The sequence below is a fragment of the Puma concolor genome, chromosome A1 (genome assembly GCF_028749965.1).
Source record: "Puma concolor isolate L17-30 chromosome A1, mPumCon1.1.hap2, whole genome shotgun sequence".
NCBI lineage: Eukaryota > Metazoa > Chordata > Mammalia > Carnivora > Felidae > Puma > Puma concolor.
Window position 1 is genome coordinate 82,995,432 of NC_141667.1, and position 17,995 is coordinate 83,013,426.

Genomic DNA, 17,995 nt, shown 5'->3' on the forward strand with positions numbered 1-17,995 from the left:
CTCTGTTTGGTTAAACACTGATTCCTGTTTAAAGCAGGTAAAAAGTTTTGTTTCAAGCAGATACTAGCCTTGTATGCTCCTATCTTTATGAACAAATCTGAGCATTTCTTAATTTATGAATAATCAAGATAGAGAAGGCTTTTTATTCCACAATTAATAATGCATATTATCCAATTTTTAATGTGTCAAGATTTTTATAATTTTAAGTTTTTAGCATCTAAGCAACTGTTATAAAACACTATCTGAGGAAGTTCATACAAGTCACCAACCAGCATGATCACAGTTTATTGGAAAAATATTATACATTTTCTTCATTTAATTGCTTATTAAATATACCACCTACCAAGCATGGCATCTGTCTCGGCACACATAGCATAATAAAAGGCCCTAATATTCTTAATTTCTTTTTCTGTAAACTTTCCAGTGCAGTTTTTTGTATAAGAAGAGTAATAATCTACAGGGTGCATTTCAGACAGAGGTAACCACTTGGGGATTTTGATGGCATCATAAGATACCTAAAAAGGAGAGAAAAACAAGGTAGTAATATTCTTCTCCTCCAACAAGTATGTATGGTGAACTAGACTGACTTAATTACTTAGGATAGTAGAAGAGAATAATTATGAGTTATGTAAAAGTAAATCAAATACATAATTAGGAACAAATTGTTAATATTCATAGTAACAACAAAAGGTATATACTAATACTTGCATATATAGTGAGACAGTTATAAAAATTATTGACAATAATAAACATGAGCTATATTAGGCATTATTCTAGTCCAGAAAAAGTATCCAAGCTTTTTAACATAGTGTGTGATCAACTCAAAATTCCAGAATCAGCAACCTGAGAATCTAGATCATTTTCCCAGCAGTTCACTAGAAAAATGCAAATATCGAGTGAGACAGTCAAATGTTTGCTAAAAACAAATACAACTTTTTAATACATATAAATGCTTACAGTTTTGGTGAAAAGACTAGACTTAAGTCATATGTTTCTTTTTTTAGTCATGTAACTAAAAAATCTCAAATTTCTACTTGCAATTTACTTAAAAGTTATTTGATTCAGTTCATTAGGCTAGTACTAATTCTAGACAAATTTTTCAAGATAGAGCTAGATACAAGTTTTTCAGAAGACATAAAGTATCTAAAAATTTTACATTGTTTCCTTTGAAACAGGGTTCACTAAACATTTTTTTTTTTTTAAGATTTTAGTTTTTTTTTTTTTTCAACGTTTATTTATTTTTTGGGACAGAGAGAGACAGAGAATGAATGGGGGAGGGGCAGAGAGAGAGGGAGACACAGAATCGGAAACAGGCTCCAGGCTCTGAGCCATCAGCCCAGAGCCCGACGTGGGGCTCGAACTCACGGACCGTGAGATCGTGACCTGGCTGAAGTCAGACGCTTAACCGACTGCGCCACCCAGGCGCCCCTAAAGATTTTAGTTTTAAGTAATCTCTACACCCAATGTGGGACTTGAACTTACAATACCAAGATCAAGAGTTACATGCTCTACTGACTGAGCCAGCCAGGTGCCCCTAGCATTTTTGATTAGAGATTTTGTTTTTGTTTTTTAATTTTAGAGAGTGAGAGCCAGGAGGGGCAGAGGGACAGACAGAATCTTAAGCAGGCTCCATGCTCAGTGCAAAGCCTGACATGAGGCTCCATCCTATGAGCCTGGGATCATGACCTACGCCAGAATCAAGAGTCAGACTCTTAACTGACTAAGCCACCCAGGTACCCCCTGATTAGGTAGAACTTAAATTTAACTTGACACGTTTCATAACACAGGTAGTCCTCATTTGCATGGTCCAGATGTGTATGGATTTCAGTTACCACAGTTTAAGGAATACCAGTCCCTCAACAACACAGTTCAAATTTTAGTTGCCAAAGTACATTAACTGTAATTAAACACAAAATTTCACAAATACTGCTAGCTCTTTAGTCTACAAATCACTATGTAAATTACAGATGTGTATCAAATCAGTGACTAATCAGGTCATTTTTAAAAGCGTCTGTCAGTGATTGGTCACTGCATATCTTTTCTTCAGTTATGTACCCTCAGCAAAGTGTATCCTTGTGCTGCCTCCTTGCCTCCCAGCGATAAACCCACGTGACGTTTTGCAGAAATGGATAATCAAAAGAGGGGACTTACCAAAAAAGATAAATGTAGAGTAAAAAAAAAAAAAAATGAAAAAGTGGTAACACTAGACGTGAAATTTGAATCAAACATTAATTAGAGTTATAGAAAAAGTAGCCAATCTGAGAATGCTGACACTGCTGCCATTTGATACACTCTAGCTGTGCAGCCAGAGGAGCTTGGCGAAAACACACTGGTGGATATAAAGGAGGAAACGCCGTTGCAAAAAAGGATGAGTGTGTCCTAGGGAAAGTGACACTAGCAAAAATCTGTACCTTAAAGGAACTCTCAGAAATTTATCATGACATTGAAAGTGCAAAGGGTAAAATGTTGGAAGGTGATCCATGTTTAGAAAGGAATATGACAATCTGCCAAGACATACAGCTGCTTGCTCCATGTCTTGTTATACAACGAGCAGGCAAGCACTGTTCAAACTCCTGATTTGTTTTTTTTTTTTTTCACAAAGACACAAAATACTTTAATTCTCAGTTTCTAGTGTTTTTAGTTATTAAACATTAGTGCATTAAACAGTGTTACTGTTTTGTTTTTTTTTTTCATTTCCCTATATATTTATAACCCAGAAGAAGAGAGGTTTAATGTTTTGACAAATGTATTTAGGAGTCCTAGAAAAATAGTCATTTTCTCAGTTGATTATTGAGATCTCTTTGTACAGTTTCAGCTTGCATGGTCACTTTTACCACCCTGACCTGTGGCAGGTGAGGACTGCCTGCACTCTTAAGAGAGTATCTTTTAGTTTCTCTCTCTCTCTCTCTTTTTAATGTTTATTTTTATTTTTGAGAGAGACAGAGAGACAGAGCATGAGTGGAGGAAGGGCAGAGAGAAAGAGGGAGACACAGAACCTGAAGCAAGCTCCAGGCTCCCAGCTGTCAGCACAGGGCCTGACTGGGGCTCAAACTCATGCACCGCAAGATCTTGACCTGAGCAGAAGTCAGATGCTTAACCTACTGAGCCACCCAGATGCCCCTAGTTTCTCTTTTTATAGATAAATTATATGCAAATGTGTTCAACTCAGAAGTAGTTTCCTGAGTTTTAATACTTATTTATTTCTGTAAAATTGTCCCTTTGGTTTTTGTGAACCAGTTATTGGTCGTTTGATTTACTAAGGTAAACGATTTTTAAATTTTTCTTTAAAAGTGACAATAAAAAAAACCCTGGGCAAGTACCAATAACATACAGCTTCTAATGTTAACTTGTACTTTTGAGCACACAATAGTGTACTTACCTTTTTAAGCCAGTAAAGAGATGTGTGAAATGTTGAAGATCCAAAATTTTCTCCTGACGATGGTGAAGGATATGGATGTGGTAAATTTAATCCCAAGTATAGAACAAATGGTTGAGTGTAATTACTTGCTTCCTTTCTTAACCAATTTACTGCTCTGTCTGTATTCTTCCAGTCTTCTTCCATTATTCTGACTTTAGTCTTTTTAGGGATAAGATTAACCATAGGCCTGCCTTCTTGTCTGAGTAAGAAAGCAACATCTCTTGTCCATGCTTCAACGCGATTGCTGAGGAGGTCAAAAGACAGGTGTGTTAGAAGGTACTAAAAAAGATTTTAAAAAACTGACTAAACATAAATATAAGAAATCAATATGGAAAACAATTTTTAGACTCAGTCATGTAAAGAATCAGGCTCACTACACTAGATCTCATTAAGAGGGTTACTGAGGCTTGCGAATACAAAAACCAGGAAAAAAAATGACAAAACGCAAATATTCACCCATGTCTTCTTTAAACTAAGATAGATTATTTAGAAGGGTTACTTTTTCTTTTTTTTTTTTTTTCATTTTAAGTGTACAATTGACTTTTAGTAGATTTGCAAAGTTATGCAACCATCACACAATCCAATTTTTTTTTCTTTTTTTTTTTAGTGTTTATTTATTTTTGAGGCAGAGAGAGACAGAGCATGAGTGGGGAACGGGCAGAGAGACAGAAAGAGACACAGAATGCAAAGCAGGCTCCAGTCTTTGAGCTGTCAGCACAGAGCCTGATGCAGGGCTTGAACTCACGAACCCGTAATACCAAGACCTGAGCTGAAGTTGATGCTTAACCGACTGAGCCACCCAGGTGCCCCACAACAATCCAATTTTTTAAAGTAATTCTATGCCAAGTGTGGGGCTTGAATTCACAACCCTAGATCAAGAGTCACATGCTGTACTGACTTAGCCAGCCAGGCACGCAAACAAAAGTTTTAGAACATTTCCATCAGCTCCCAAGCAATTTTTGCTTTATTTGAAGTAACTCCTCATTTTCAACCCCAGCCCCAAAGTCTCCAAAGCCCATCGTCAGCCCAGTTGTTTCACCTCTGACCTTAACCAGGATAACCTTATTGCACAGCTCCAGGGGATAACATTCACTTATAGAAGGGTTACTTTTTCATATAAGATATTTAGTAAAATAAAAAATGTTTCAAGTTCCTAATATCTCTCCTAAATTTTCTAGCATTTTGTCTTTTTTTCTGTCAGAAGAAGACAGGATTTTATTTTTATTTTTGTTCCAGTGTAGTTTTGTTTCAGGTGTATAATATAGTGATTCAACATTTCCATATATAACTCAGTGCTCATCAAGATCAGTGTACTCTTTAATCCCCTTCACCCATTTCACCCATCTCCCTACCCACCTCCCGTCTGGTAACTGTGTGCTTGTTCTCTATAGTTAACAGTCTACTTTTTTGTTTCTTTCTCTCTCTCTCTTTTTTTTTCCCTTTGTTGATTTGTTTCTTAAATTCCACATATGGGTGAAATCATAGGCTATTTGTCTTTTTCTGATGGGCTTATCTTGCTTAGCATTATACTCTCTAGCTCCATCCATGTTGTTGCAAATGGCAAGATTTCATTCCTTTCTGTGGCTGAATAATATTCCATTGTATATATATACCACTTCCTTTTTATCCATTCATCTATCAATGGACACTTAGGTTGTTTCCATAATTTCACTATTGTAAAGCTTCAATAAACATAGGAGTACATGTTTCCCTTTGAATTAGCTTTTTGGTTTTTGGGTAAAAACTCAGTAGTGTGATTACTAAATCATATGGTGGTTCCATTTTTAACGTTTTGAACCTCTACACTGTCTTCCACAGAGTCTACACCAGTTTGCATTCCTATCAACAGTGCACCAGGTTTCCTATTTCTCCACATCCTCACCAACACTTGTTTCTTGTGTTTTGATTTCAGCCATTCTGACAGGTGTAAGGTGATATCTCATTATGGTTTTGATTTGCGTTTCCCTGATGATGAGTGATGATGAGCATCTTTTCATGCATCTGTTTGGCCATCTGGATGTCTTCTTTGGAGAAATGGATACTAGAAATGGCTACTAACCCACAGATTTTGGATATGTCATTTGCAAATATCTTCTCCCATTGAGTAGGTTGTTTTTGTTGGTTGTTCTTTTGCTGTGAGAAGCTGTTTATTTTGATGCAGTACCAATAGTTTATTTTTGCTTTTGTTTCTCTTGTCTCAGGAGACATATCTAGAAAGATGTTCTTATGGTCAAGGTCAGAGATATTATTGCCTGTGCGTTCTTCTAGGATTTTTATGGTTTCAGGTCTCACATTTAGATCTTTGATCCATTTTGGGTTTATTTTTGTGTATGATGTAACAAATTGGTCCAGTATTATTCTTGTGCATGTAGCTGTCCATTTTTCCTAGCACCATTTGTCAAAGAGACTGCCTTTTTCTTATTGCATATTCTTGCATCCTTTATCAAAGATTGTGGGTCTATTTCTGGGCTTTCTATTCTGTTGATCTATGTGTCTATTTTTGTGCCAGTACCATATTATTTTGATTACTACAGCTTTGTAATGCAACCTAAGTCTGCAATTATGATACCTCCAGTTTTGTTTTTCTTTTCCAAGATTGCTTTGGCTATTCAGGGTCTTTTGTGGTTCCATACAAATTTTTTGATAGTTCTAGCTCTGTGAAAAATGCTGTTGGTATTTTGATAGGGATTGTATTAAATCTGTATACTGCTTTGGGTAGTATAGATATTTTAATAATATCTGTGGTTCCAATCCATGAGCATGGAATGTCATCCCATTTCTTTCACCATTGTCACCTTCAATTTCTTTCATCAGTGTTTTATAGTTTTCAGAATATAGGTCTTTCACCTCTTCAGTTACATTTATTCCTAGGAATTTTATTATTTTTGGTGCAACTGTAAATGGGATTGTTTTCTTAATTTCTTTTTCCTGCTTCATTATTAGTGTATAGAAATGCAATGGATTTCTGTACAGTGATTTTGTACCCTGCAACCTTACTGAATTCATTTATCAGTTCTAGTAGTTTTTTGGTGGAGTCTTTGGAGTTTTCTATATATAGTACCATGTCATCTGCAAATAGTGAAAATTTTTATTCTTCTTTACCAATTTGGATGCCTTTTATTCCTTTCTTTTTTTTCTGGATGCTGGGGCTAGAACTTCCAGTACTAAGTTAAGTAACAATGGTGAGAGTGGATATCCCTGTCTTGTTCCTGACCATAAAGGAAAAACTCTTAGTTTTTCACCATTAAGTATGATGTTTGCTGTGGGTTTTTCACATAAGGCATTTATTATGTTGAAGTGTGTTCCCTTTAAATCTACTTTGTTGAAGGTTTTTAAAATAATGAATGGATGACATACTTTGTTATGTGCTTTTTTTGCATCTACTAAAAATGATCACGTGGTTTTTGTCCTTTCTCCTATTGGTGTGATGTATCATGTTGACTGATTTGCAAATATTGAACCATCCTTACATTCCATGAATAAATCTCAGTTGATTGTGGTGAATTATTTTTTAAAATGTATTGTTGGATTCGGTTTGCTAATTTTTTTGTTGAGGATTTTTACATCTATATTAATCAGAGATATTGGCCTGTAGTTTGTTGTTGTTGTTGTGTCTTTATATGGTTTTGGTTATCAGGGTAATGCTGGCCTCATAGAATTAATTTGGAAATTTTACTTCCACTTCTTATTGTTGGAAAAAGTTTGAGAATCGGTATTAACTCTTTAAATGTTCAGTAGAATTCACCTATGAAGATGTCTGGTCCTAGACTTTTGTTCGTTGGGAGGTTTTTGTTTTTTTTGTTTTGTTTTGTTTTGTTTGATTCAATTTCATTGCTGGTAATTGGTTTGTTCAAATTTTCTATTTCCTCTGGTTTCAGTTTTAGTGTATGTTTCTAGAAATTTATCCATTTCTTCTAGGTTGCCCAGTTTTTTGGATGTAATTTTTCAAAATATTCTCTGATAGTCCTTCGTATTTCTGTGATGTTGGTTGTTAATTCTCATCTTTTGTTTCTGATTTTATTTATTTGAGTCCTCTCCTTCTCTCTCTCTTTTCTTTTTTGATGAGTGTGGCTAGAGGTTTGTCAATTTTGTTGATGTTATCAAAGGGTCAGCTCCTGGTTTCATTGATCTATTCTATTGTTTTTTAGTTTCTATATCATTTATTTCTGTTCTAATCTTTATTAGTTCCTTCCTTCTGCTGCTTTTGGGTTTTGTTTCTTTTTCTTTTACTATCTCCTTTAAGTGTAAGGTCAAGTTGTTTATTTGAAATTTTTCTTGCTTCTTTTTGTGGGCCTGTAGTGCTATAAAATTCTCTCTTAGAACCATTTTTTCCGCATCACAAAAATTTTGGACTCTTGTGTTTTCATTTTCACTTGTCTCCATGTATGTTTATTTTCCCTTTGATTTCTTAGTTGACCCATTCATTGTTTAGTAGCATGTTATTTAACCTCCATGTATTTGTGTTCTTTCCAGATTTTTTCTGGTGTTTTTAAAAAATTATTTTTAATGTTTGTTTATTTTTGAGAGAGAGTGAGCGGGGGAGGGGAAGAGAAACAGGGAGATACAGAATCCGAAGCAGGCTCCAGGCTATCAAAACAGAGCCCAATACAGGGCTTGAACCCACAAACTGCAGGAAGGAAAAAATCTGCTGACCTGAATCTTGTGACCTGAACCAAAGTCAGATGCTTTACCGACTAAGCCACCCAGGCAACCCTCTTATAGTTGATTTCTAATTTCATTGTGTTGTGATAAGAAAAGATATGTGGTATGACTTCAGTCTTTTTGAAATTGTCAAGACTTATTTTGTGACCTAATATGTGATCTATTCTGGAGAATGTTCCATGTACACTTGAAAAGAATGTGTATTCTGCTCTTTTGGGATGGAATGTTCTGAATATATCCATATCTATTAATGTATCTATTAAATCCATCTGGTTTGTCATTCAAAGCCACTGTTTCCTTTTTGATTATCTGTTTAGATGATGTGTCCATTGATGTAGGTGGAGTGTTAAAGTTCCCTACTATTATTGTATTATTGATTAGTTCATTTGTACTTATTATTAACTGTTTCATGTATTTGGGTGCTTTCATGTTGGGTGCATAAATATTTACAATTATTATATCTTCTTTTTGGATTGTCTCTGTGATGATTATATAGTGTCCTTTGTCTCTTGTTACATTCTTGGTTTTAAGTCAATTTTGTCTAAGTATTGAAACCCTGGTTTTCTTTTGACACCTGTTTGCATGATAAATGTTTTTGCATCTCCTCACTTTCAGGCTGCAAGTGTCTTTAGGTATGAAGTGTGTCTCTTGTAAGCAGCATTTAGATGGTCCACCACCCTGTGTCTTTTGATTGGAGAATTTAGTCCATTTACATTCAAAGTAATTATTGTTAGATATGTATATATTTATTTTGTATTTATTTTATTTATTGCCATTTTGTTATTTGTGTTGTGTTTGTGGATCTTCTCTGTTATTTTCTTCCTTGCTTTCTTTTGTCACCATAAGTTGGCTTTTCTTTAGTGATATATTTGGATTCCTTTCTCTTTCTTTTTTACATTTCTATTACATTTTGTTGGTGGTTTCTATTAGGTCTGTATGTAACATCTTCTGCATAGAGCAGTCTATCTTAAGTTGATGGTTGCTCAAGTTTGAACCCATTCTTTACTCCTCTCCTTCCCACATTTTAGGTATACAATGTCATACTTTATTTCCTTTTGTGAGTCCCTTGGCTGATTTTTTCATATAAACTTATTTTTACTACCTCTGTGTTTCTCACTTTTCATATTCCTATTCATGGTCTCTCCACTCAGAGTCCTCTTTAATATTTCTTGTAGGGCTAGGTTAGTCATGAACTCCTTTAATTTTTTAATTTGAGAGAAGAAAGAGAAGGAAGAGAGAGAGAGATGGAGAGAGAAAGAATCTTAAGCAGGCTTCATGCTCAGTGAGGATCCCAATGTGGGGCTCCATTCCATGGCCCTGAGATCATGACCTGAATCAAAAATCAGGAGTCGGCACTTAACTGACGGTGTCAGCCAGGTGCTCTAATGAACTCCTTCAATTTTTGTCTGGGAAACTCTTTATGTCTCCATCTATTCTGAATGATAGCTTGCTGAATAGAGGATTCTTGGCTGTAGATTTTTTCCTTTCAGCACTTTAAATGTATCATGCCACTCCCTTCTGCAAAGTTTCTGTGGAAAAATCCACTAAGAGCCTTATGGGTTTTCCCTTGGATGTAACTGTTTTCTTTCGCTACTTTTAAAATTACTTCTGGGGCGCCTGGGTGGCGCAGTCGGTTAAGCGTCCGACTTCAGCCAGGTCACGATCTCGCGGTCCGTGAGTTCGAGCCCCGCGTCAGGCTCTAGGCTGATGGCTCAGAGCCTGGAGGCTGTTTCTGATTCTGTGTCTCCCTCTCTCTCTGCCCCTCCCCCGTTCATGCTCTGTCTCTCTCTGTCCCAAAAATAAATAAACGTTGAAAAAAAAATAAAAATAAAATAAAATTACTTCTTTATCACTGCTTTTTGCCATTTTAATTAGTGTATGTCTTGGTGTTGATTTTGGGGGGGGGGGGATGTCTGGGCCTCCTGGATCTGAATTTACTTCCTGGGAAGTTTCACCTATTATTTCTTCAAATAGATTTTCTTCCCCCTTTCCTCTATTCTTTTCTGGGTCCCTATAATGCAAATATTATTATGCTTGAGTGAGCCACTGAGTTCCCGAAGTCTATTCTAATTTTGCATAAGTTTTTTTTCTGTCATCTGCTCAGCTTGATTACTTTCCATTACTCTATCCTCCAGGTTGCTGACTTGTTCTTCTGCTTCTTCTAGCCTGCTATTTATTCCATCTAGTGTATTAAAATTTTTTTAAGTTAACTTATTTATTTTGAGAGAGTGTGTGTGCAAAAGAAGGGGAGAGGGAGAGAGAGAGAGAGAGAGAGAGAGAGAGAGAGAGAGAGAATCCCAAGCAGGCTCTGTGCTGTCAGTGCAGAGCCTGGCATGGGGCTTGATCTCACAAACCATGAGATCATGACTTGAGCCAAAGTCAGACACTTAACCGACTGAGCCACCCAGGTGCCCCCTCTAGTGTATTTTAATTTTTTTTTTAATTTTTATTTATTTTTGAGAGAGAGAGAGCATGAGCAGGGAGGTGCAGAGAGAGAGAGAGAGAGAGAGAGAATCTGAAGCAGACTCCAGGCTCTGAGCTGTCAGCACAGAGCCCAACATGGGGCTCAAACCGCTAGATCATGACCTGAGCCAAAGTGGGACACCCAACCGACACCCACCCAGGAGTCCCCATCTAGTGTATTTTTAATTGGAATTATTTTGTTCTTTATTTCTGATTCTTTTTTTTTATGTTTATTTTTGAGATAGAGAGCATGTAAGTGCACATGTGCACATGAGTCAGGGAGGGGCAGAGAGGGAGACAGAAGATCCAAAGTGGCTCTGCATTGACAGCAGCAAATTTGACACAGGGCTTGAACTCATAAACCGTGAGATGATGACATAAGCCGAAGTTGGATGCTCAAGTGACTGAGCCACCCAGGTGCCCCATGATTTGTTACTTTTTTTTTTTTTTTTATCATTTTGAATTTTTTAATGGTCTCACTGATGTCCTCTACTCTTTTCTCAAGTCCAGTGAGTATCTTTATGATCATTACCTTAAATTCTCCATCAGGTGTAATACTTAGCTCTGTTTCACTTAGGTTTCTTGTTTCTCTTGCTGTGATTTTTGTCCTGTTCTTTCATTTGGTACATATTCCTCTGTCTCCTCATTTTGCCTAACTCTCTGTCTGTTTCTCTTTGTTAGGAAAGTCAGCTATGTCTCTTGCTCTTAAAAGTAGTGGTTGGGGTGTGCACTTTTAACAAGATGGTTCTGGATCTCTTCCACAGGGTATTTACAGCTGATCCCAGAGACCGTGCAGAGACCTAGCAGATCCCAGAGACCCTGAAGGGCTGTCGGGGGCGGGGGGGGTCCACGAGGTCAAACCTACTGCCATAACAGTAAGATGTTATTTGCTTTTTTCACATTCAATCTCACATGAGTGGACAAAGGGACACAAAATTATCATGTTTCTGATAAAGGCATTCACAATATGTTATAACTTGTCCATCTTCTACCTGAGGTCCAGTTCTTTATATCCTCACTACTCCAAAGTGGTCTATGGACCAACAGCATCAGCATCACCTGGGAGCTTGATACAGATGCAGAATTTCACGTCCCTCCCAGACTCAATGAATCAAAAAGGATATTTAACATGATGCCCAGGTGATTTGTATGCATATTAAAGTTTGAGATGTGTTGTTCTACATACCAGTCTAAGAACTCTTTTATGCAAAAACTTCTCAGTTTTTAGACAGGATAATCAAAATAGTATCTTCAGTAGCCCATCAATGGACTACCTTGGTTCAGTTCCAGAAACAAGGTGACGGCTAAATGCACTATCCAATTAGCAGTTTGGTTAATTCTTTTTAACAATAAAATATCCTCCAGTATGCATGGAAAAAGAAAACCCTAACACAATACCAACAAATTTTTGCAGAAATGTACATGTGTGCCATTGCTGTGCAGGTTTTCTGTGCCAATATGCCAAATTATGCTGTAACACTGGATACAGTCCGTCTGCAGGTAGCACAGGATTAATTAACATAGCAATCACATGTGAAAAAATATGACACACTACAATTGATTACATGACTGTTTTCCTTCAAGATGAATTTGGAGAGGTTAGACTAACCTGCAGCTACTTAAGATAATTAACTCTCAGACTTCAAGAGTTCTATGGAGATCTCTTTTTCTCTCTCTCTCACACACACATACAATTATTGTTTCTGATGGGATTTAAACAGCTAGATGTATCTCAGATAAGTCTCCTTAACGAAAACATTACAATTGTGAATAATCCCCTTGCAAATTTTGGTATCAGCCTAACATATTCTGTAAAAGAAAAAGAAATCCATATTCCTTTCCATTAAATGTTCTTCTCTCAGACTGGTAAGAAATACACATACCATCTCTTAAAGGACTATTATAAGGCTGTCATATATCTTCCTCACATATACAAACACTCAAAAAACAGTCTGTTTTAGTGTAATGAATAAACTCTGGCAAATTCAGGTTGGAACATTCCTTTCCAATATATGTTATTTAAATGCTGAATATATGCGTGTTTTCTCATTGATTACTTTTATTAATTCCAACCATTTTACTTTTTGGGTGAAATCAAAGTATCTAGTGCTCCTTAATCTTTTATTCATAGAGCTATTTGTAAATAAGATGAAAATTATAGATTTTTTTTGCCACTAAATAATATTTTTATTAATATTTATTATATGTAACATGAAATACTGATTTAATAATGTTAACATAATACTGTACTTTATATTCTAAATAATTTCATAATTACAGTTTTTATTATAAACACATTTTATACTAATAATACTAAATAGTCAATAAATTCTCTATTTTTCATGGCTAACTACAACAGAGTGTAGACAATATAAAAGACAACTGGAAGGATGGAAATACTTAAAGGAACACAAGGAAACTTGGAACAGATGACAAATTAGATCAATCAAGAAATTACATGAGGGGCACCTGGATGGTTCAGTCAGTTGAGCATCTGACTTCGGTTCAGGTCATGACCTCATGGTTCATGAGTTCGAGCCCTGAATTGGGCTCTGTGCTGACAGCTCAGAGCCCGGAGCCTGCTTCGGATAGAGTGTCTCCCTCTCTTTCTGCCCCTCCCCTGCTTGTGCTCTGTCTCTCTCTCAAAAATAAATAAACATTAAAAAAAAAAAAAAGAAAAAGAAAAAAAGAAATTACATGAACTCCAAAAAAATTCATGTAAAATAATCATGGGACTTGATCAGCAAGCAAAAAATCTGTTCAAGAATGAAAAGAAAAAAAACAGAACCATTCCAAAATAGTTGTTGTTGTTGTGTTGTTGTTGTTATTAACAGAACCACACCTTTATGGAGATTCTCAAATTTAGCTTACCAGATGATGAAACATGCAGGCTATTTTCTGTCAGCTGCCTGAACCTGTTTCTGAAGACTTTCTCACATATGAAAGCCTTACCTTTCATTGCTTCCCTGCAAGAATTCTGGTTTATCCAAAGTTCTCCAAAAGGTTTGTACCTTCCTACTTGGATGGCTTTGTTCAGAAGTTTCTCCCTCCTGTCCATTTTAGTCTAGTAATGTTCTACTTCTATGAGTTTATTAAATTTAAAATGCTATTAAAACTATACTGTTTATGTATGTGTGTGTCTATATACACATATACACTATTAAAAGTATTGCCAATTAAACTAAATAGAATTTTGTAATCAATAGTAAGATAAATTGCAATTTCAGAGATAAATTAAATACAGTACTTTACAGCCTTTATTCCCATCCCCTGAAAAAACATTTGAATGTGATCACTTCCTCTTTTAAACAGAAGACAACATATTTTGCCTGTACTTTAGTTATCTAGGCTTTTTTTTTTCTAACCTCCTTATTTTGAGTGTCTCCAGCTAGGTCATATCTGGCTAATGCTAATGTTAAATTGAAAAGTTAAATCTCCACATTATTAGAGAGCTTTAGGCTCTTCTCAAATAGAATGAGATAAATTTCCACAAATGGCTAACGCTGGCCAAAGTAGGAGATATAAACTTCATTACAGGCAGCTAAATACATAGTGCATTAAAATTTAGTAATTAAATAGGAAAAAAATCCAAGAACAGTAATGAAGTTGTAGGCTCAGAGGTATCACTAGTGTTTCAAGAAACTGATCTAGGAGTTATGGTAGATAGCATTCTGAAGATAGCTCTAGGGGCTGCCTCCGCCCAGTTAGTCATCAGAAGACTCTTCCATTATCATAAATTAATCTGGGAATGTATCCAGAATAATGCAAGGTGTTCTAGATAGTAAATTTCATAAGATGGTGGTAGTGGTAGTGTGTGTTCTACAAAGGCTTCTAAGATGACCAAAGGAATAGATGCCTTTCTCCGTTATAAGAATAAAACACTTCTTTGATATGGAGAAAAGCAATGTAAAGATATATGTGATCTTAGATTATAAAATAATAGTGGATATGAATGAGATATACACATGCTTACCACTAGGCTACAGAATTGAAAGGGGCAGAGAGAGGGCTCTACAGTTGCTATTCTGAGTTCTATCTCTTCCTTCTTAGTCGCTCTGATTCTGTTGAGAAAGTCTGTGCTTCTGATCTGAAAGCTTCACAGGAAGGGTGATGTCATCAGCTCATGATTTGCTTCACTTTGCTGTTTGCCAAGAGGTTCAAGCTTAAGAATTTTGCAAAGCGAGTCTCTCATTTTGGAAGTAGGACTTTATTTTTCATTTGTTTCAGAGGAGTGAAAATTGCCTATTCTGACTTGGCTTCAGAAAAACATGAAGTTACATGAATTGAGAATGTAGATAAATTTCAGTAGTAGTAAGATAATAGAGGATTTGATTTTAGGTTTTAAACTTTTAGCTAGGAAAGAGAAGACAGCAGCTTATTTAAATTGGCTTGTGATGCCTTTAGAATGTAAGTTCCACGAGTTTAGAGATTTTTGTGTTTTGATCACTACTCTACTCCCATCATTTAAAAATAGAGTCTGGGGTTCCTGGGTGGCTCAGTTAGTTAAGCATCTGTCTCTCGGTTTCACTCACATCATGATCTCATGGTTTGTGGGATCGAGCCCACAGGCTCTGCACTGACAGGGCATGGAATTCTCTCTCTCTGCCCCTACCCTGATTTCTGTTTGGAAAGTGGGGTGTCAAAACTGCCTTTGGTTGAGAATCACTGTGTTTGATATTGAGAATATACTGGCAAACAGTTTTACCTGATAGTAAAAATTACCAAAACACCCTATGAATTAAATACAAATGTTTCGGTTCAGTTGCTAATAAGATACAGCATATTTGAACTTCATCATATTATAGGTATAATACATACAATGTGAGGGGTGTTAAGGAGATACATAACTTGCATAAAGTCTTATAATTAGTAAGTAGAATCTTAATGAGTACTACCACCACTACTTGTTTAACAGTTGTCTGGAAGATACAAGTGTGAAGCCTTTAAAGATCCCAGGATGGTGTAGTATATTATATACAGAAGGGACACATAGCTGGACTAGTGTTCCTAAACTGATACAAAAAGAAAGTATTACTTGATGCCTAAAAAAGAAAGATGGGATATTGTAGGAATAAACTAAAGAAATTTGTAATGCTGCCTGAAAATACAAGTAGGTTAAAAAATGGCCAATTTCAGTGGGAAAGGCAGCAGAGTTATAAAAACAAGTTTTGACTTTGAGAGTCAGTCTATCAAAGTAGTAAATACCCCTATTAAATTTGACATTGAGAGACTTTTTTTTTCTGAGACCAATTTTTAAAATGGAATGGAAAATATAAAAGATAATGTAGCATAATTCATATAACTTTTGCAGATACGCTATTAACAGCTACCTTGACCTATCTGTCAGTGAAATGACTGTGTGGGTACATACAGCACTAACACAAATAATCCTGAGAGGTTATTTCAATTTTCTAAGCTCTGGTGAGATATGAAAATTAGCTACAAGCAATTATTTTACTGGAAACCATCTTTGATGTCCTAAATATCAACGGTGAAGTGGCTCTTTTCCTTTTACTGATTTTAAACCATAATTTAAACAAAACATCAATGTTTATCAAATAATAAGCTATAGATAGATCAATGTAACTTTCTATCTCATTCATTTCAACAATTAATTCTGTGCCTACAATGCACTGGCACCATATTGGCAGTGGGAATAAAGCAATGAAAAAGAGAAACAGGGTCTTTATTATCCCACTGAGGAGTAAAATTAAGATCATATTTTAACTGTGTCCCATACAGAATGATAGTTACAGGGAGTATGAGGCATTCAATCTTAGATTCTTTTTATTATGGGATTGGCTGAGGAAACTGAGAAAACAAGAGGACAATAGGATAGGATAGGATAATAAGAATAGTTACATTTTACTTTGGATTAAGCTTACCTTCTAGAAAGTAGAAGAATTTTAAAAAGAAATTTGTGAAACTGCACCAAATAATTAGCAGTGCAACACACTTTAGAAAAAAGAAAGCATTATGTAAATATTAAACTATAATTCTAGTTAAGCCATGTTTATAATAATAATTTTCCTCTTGATTAAACACTTATTCTGTGCCAGGCATTGTTAAATACTTCATATTACCTCATTAAATCTTTTTAAAAAAATTTTTAATGTTTTATTTATTTATTTTTTGAGACAGAGAGCATGTGCATGTGTGTACACAGAGGGGGAGGGGAAGAGAGAGAGAGACAGAGAATCCGAAGCAGGCTCCAGGCTTCAAGTTCTCAGTGCAGAGACCGATGCAGGGGCTAGAACTCATGAACAGTGAGATCATGACCAAAGTTGGATGCTTAACAGACGGAGCCACCCAGGCACCCCCCCCCATTTAATCTTTTTACATGATCTCTTATATTAACTCATTTAAAACCCTAATCTTCCAATGAGGTAGGTATTATTATTATTTTTTTAAGATTTAAAAAAGTTTGTTAGTAATCTCTATACCCAACATGGGGCTCAAACTCATGACCATGAGATCAAGAGTCACATGCTCCACCAACCGAGCCAGCGGGGTGCACTCAGGTGTTTATTATTAATTCCAGTTTTCAGAGAAGCACACTGACACTTAGAGAAGTCAAGTAACTCTCCCATGGTCACAAGGATGATAGGCAGGGAAGTTGGAGGTTGAACAGTTCTGGTGGGACTCAAAGTCTGTGCTCCTTCCATTACATTTACCTCTGCTTCCACCCTTTTCTTCTGCCGCATTACTGGACAGAGTGGGGGAAGAGCTTTGTGCACAGACTTGTGCGGTGGTCCAGAGCTAGTGAAGACACGTGAAAGAAATGAAGGAGCAACTGCATACTGAGGAGGAGAGCATGAGGTATGAAATGAGACAGGAGGCATGCAGGGACTGGATCATGTAAGGTCTTACAAACCATGCTGTGGATTTGGGATTTTAGCCTCCTTACAGAGGAAAAAAAAACAAAACACTGAAAGATTTTAAGCGGATAAGTCACTCGATCAGATGTTTATTTTAAAAAGATCACTCTGGCTGCCTACAAAAGGGTGAGATAGGGGAAACATTAGAGGGCCACTTCAATATTTTAGGCAGGAGAGGCTAGTGGCTTGGTAGAGATTGTAAGTGAATAAGCTGGAGATCTATTTTAGAAGTAGAGCTGACAACATCTGGTGATGGATTACAAGACAGAGGTGGGGAGGAGATGTGAGGGTCCCTTCTGGGTTTTCAGGATGGGTATCTTTCAGATTTTGGAGGACAGAAAAGGAAAGAAATTTGACATTACCCAGAAAAGCAAGATTAATAATACTCAGATTATTCTATTTTAGTATCTGTTTACCCAAAACTCATTGTATTAGTTTCCTAGGGCTGCAGTAGCAAATTACTGCAAAAAGTGTGGCTTAAAACAACAAACTTATTTTCTCACAGTTCTAGAGGCTAGAAATCATAAATCAAGGTATTGGCTGGGCCATGGTCCCTCTGAAGGCTCTTGGGAAT

At 36.2% G+C, this 17,995-nt stretch overlaps 1 protein-coding gene across 2 annotated transcripts in view; it reads right to left on the bottom strand.

Annotated features, from left to right (window-relative positions):
- The window catches only part of ARSK (arylsulfatase family member K), a 46,264-nt gene that overhangs the window by 14,540 nt on the left and 13,729 nt on the right, over positions 1 to 17,995 (bottom strand). For both annotated transcript variants that reach the window (XM_025924628.2, XM_086695667.1), the window contains exons 4-5: positions 3,380 to 3,662; positions 344 to 515 (exon numbers count right to left, since the gene is read on the bottom strand). In XM_025924628.2, coding sequence (XP_025780413.2) covers positions 344 to 515; positions 3,380 to 3,662 — 455 coding nt within the window. The remainder of the gene's footprint in view (positions 1 to 343; positions 516 to 3,379; positions 3,663 to 17,995) is intronic.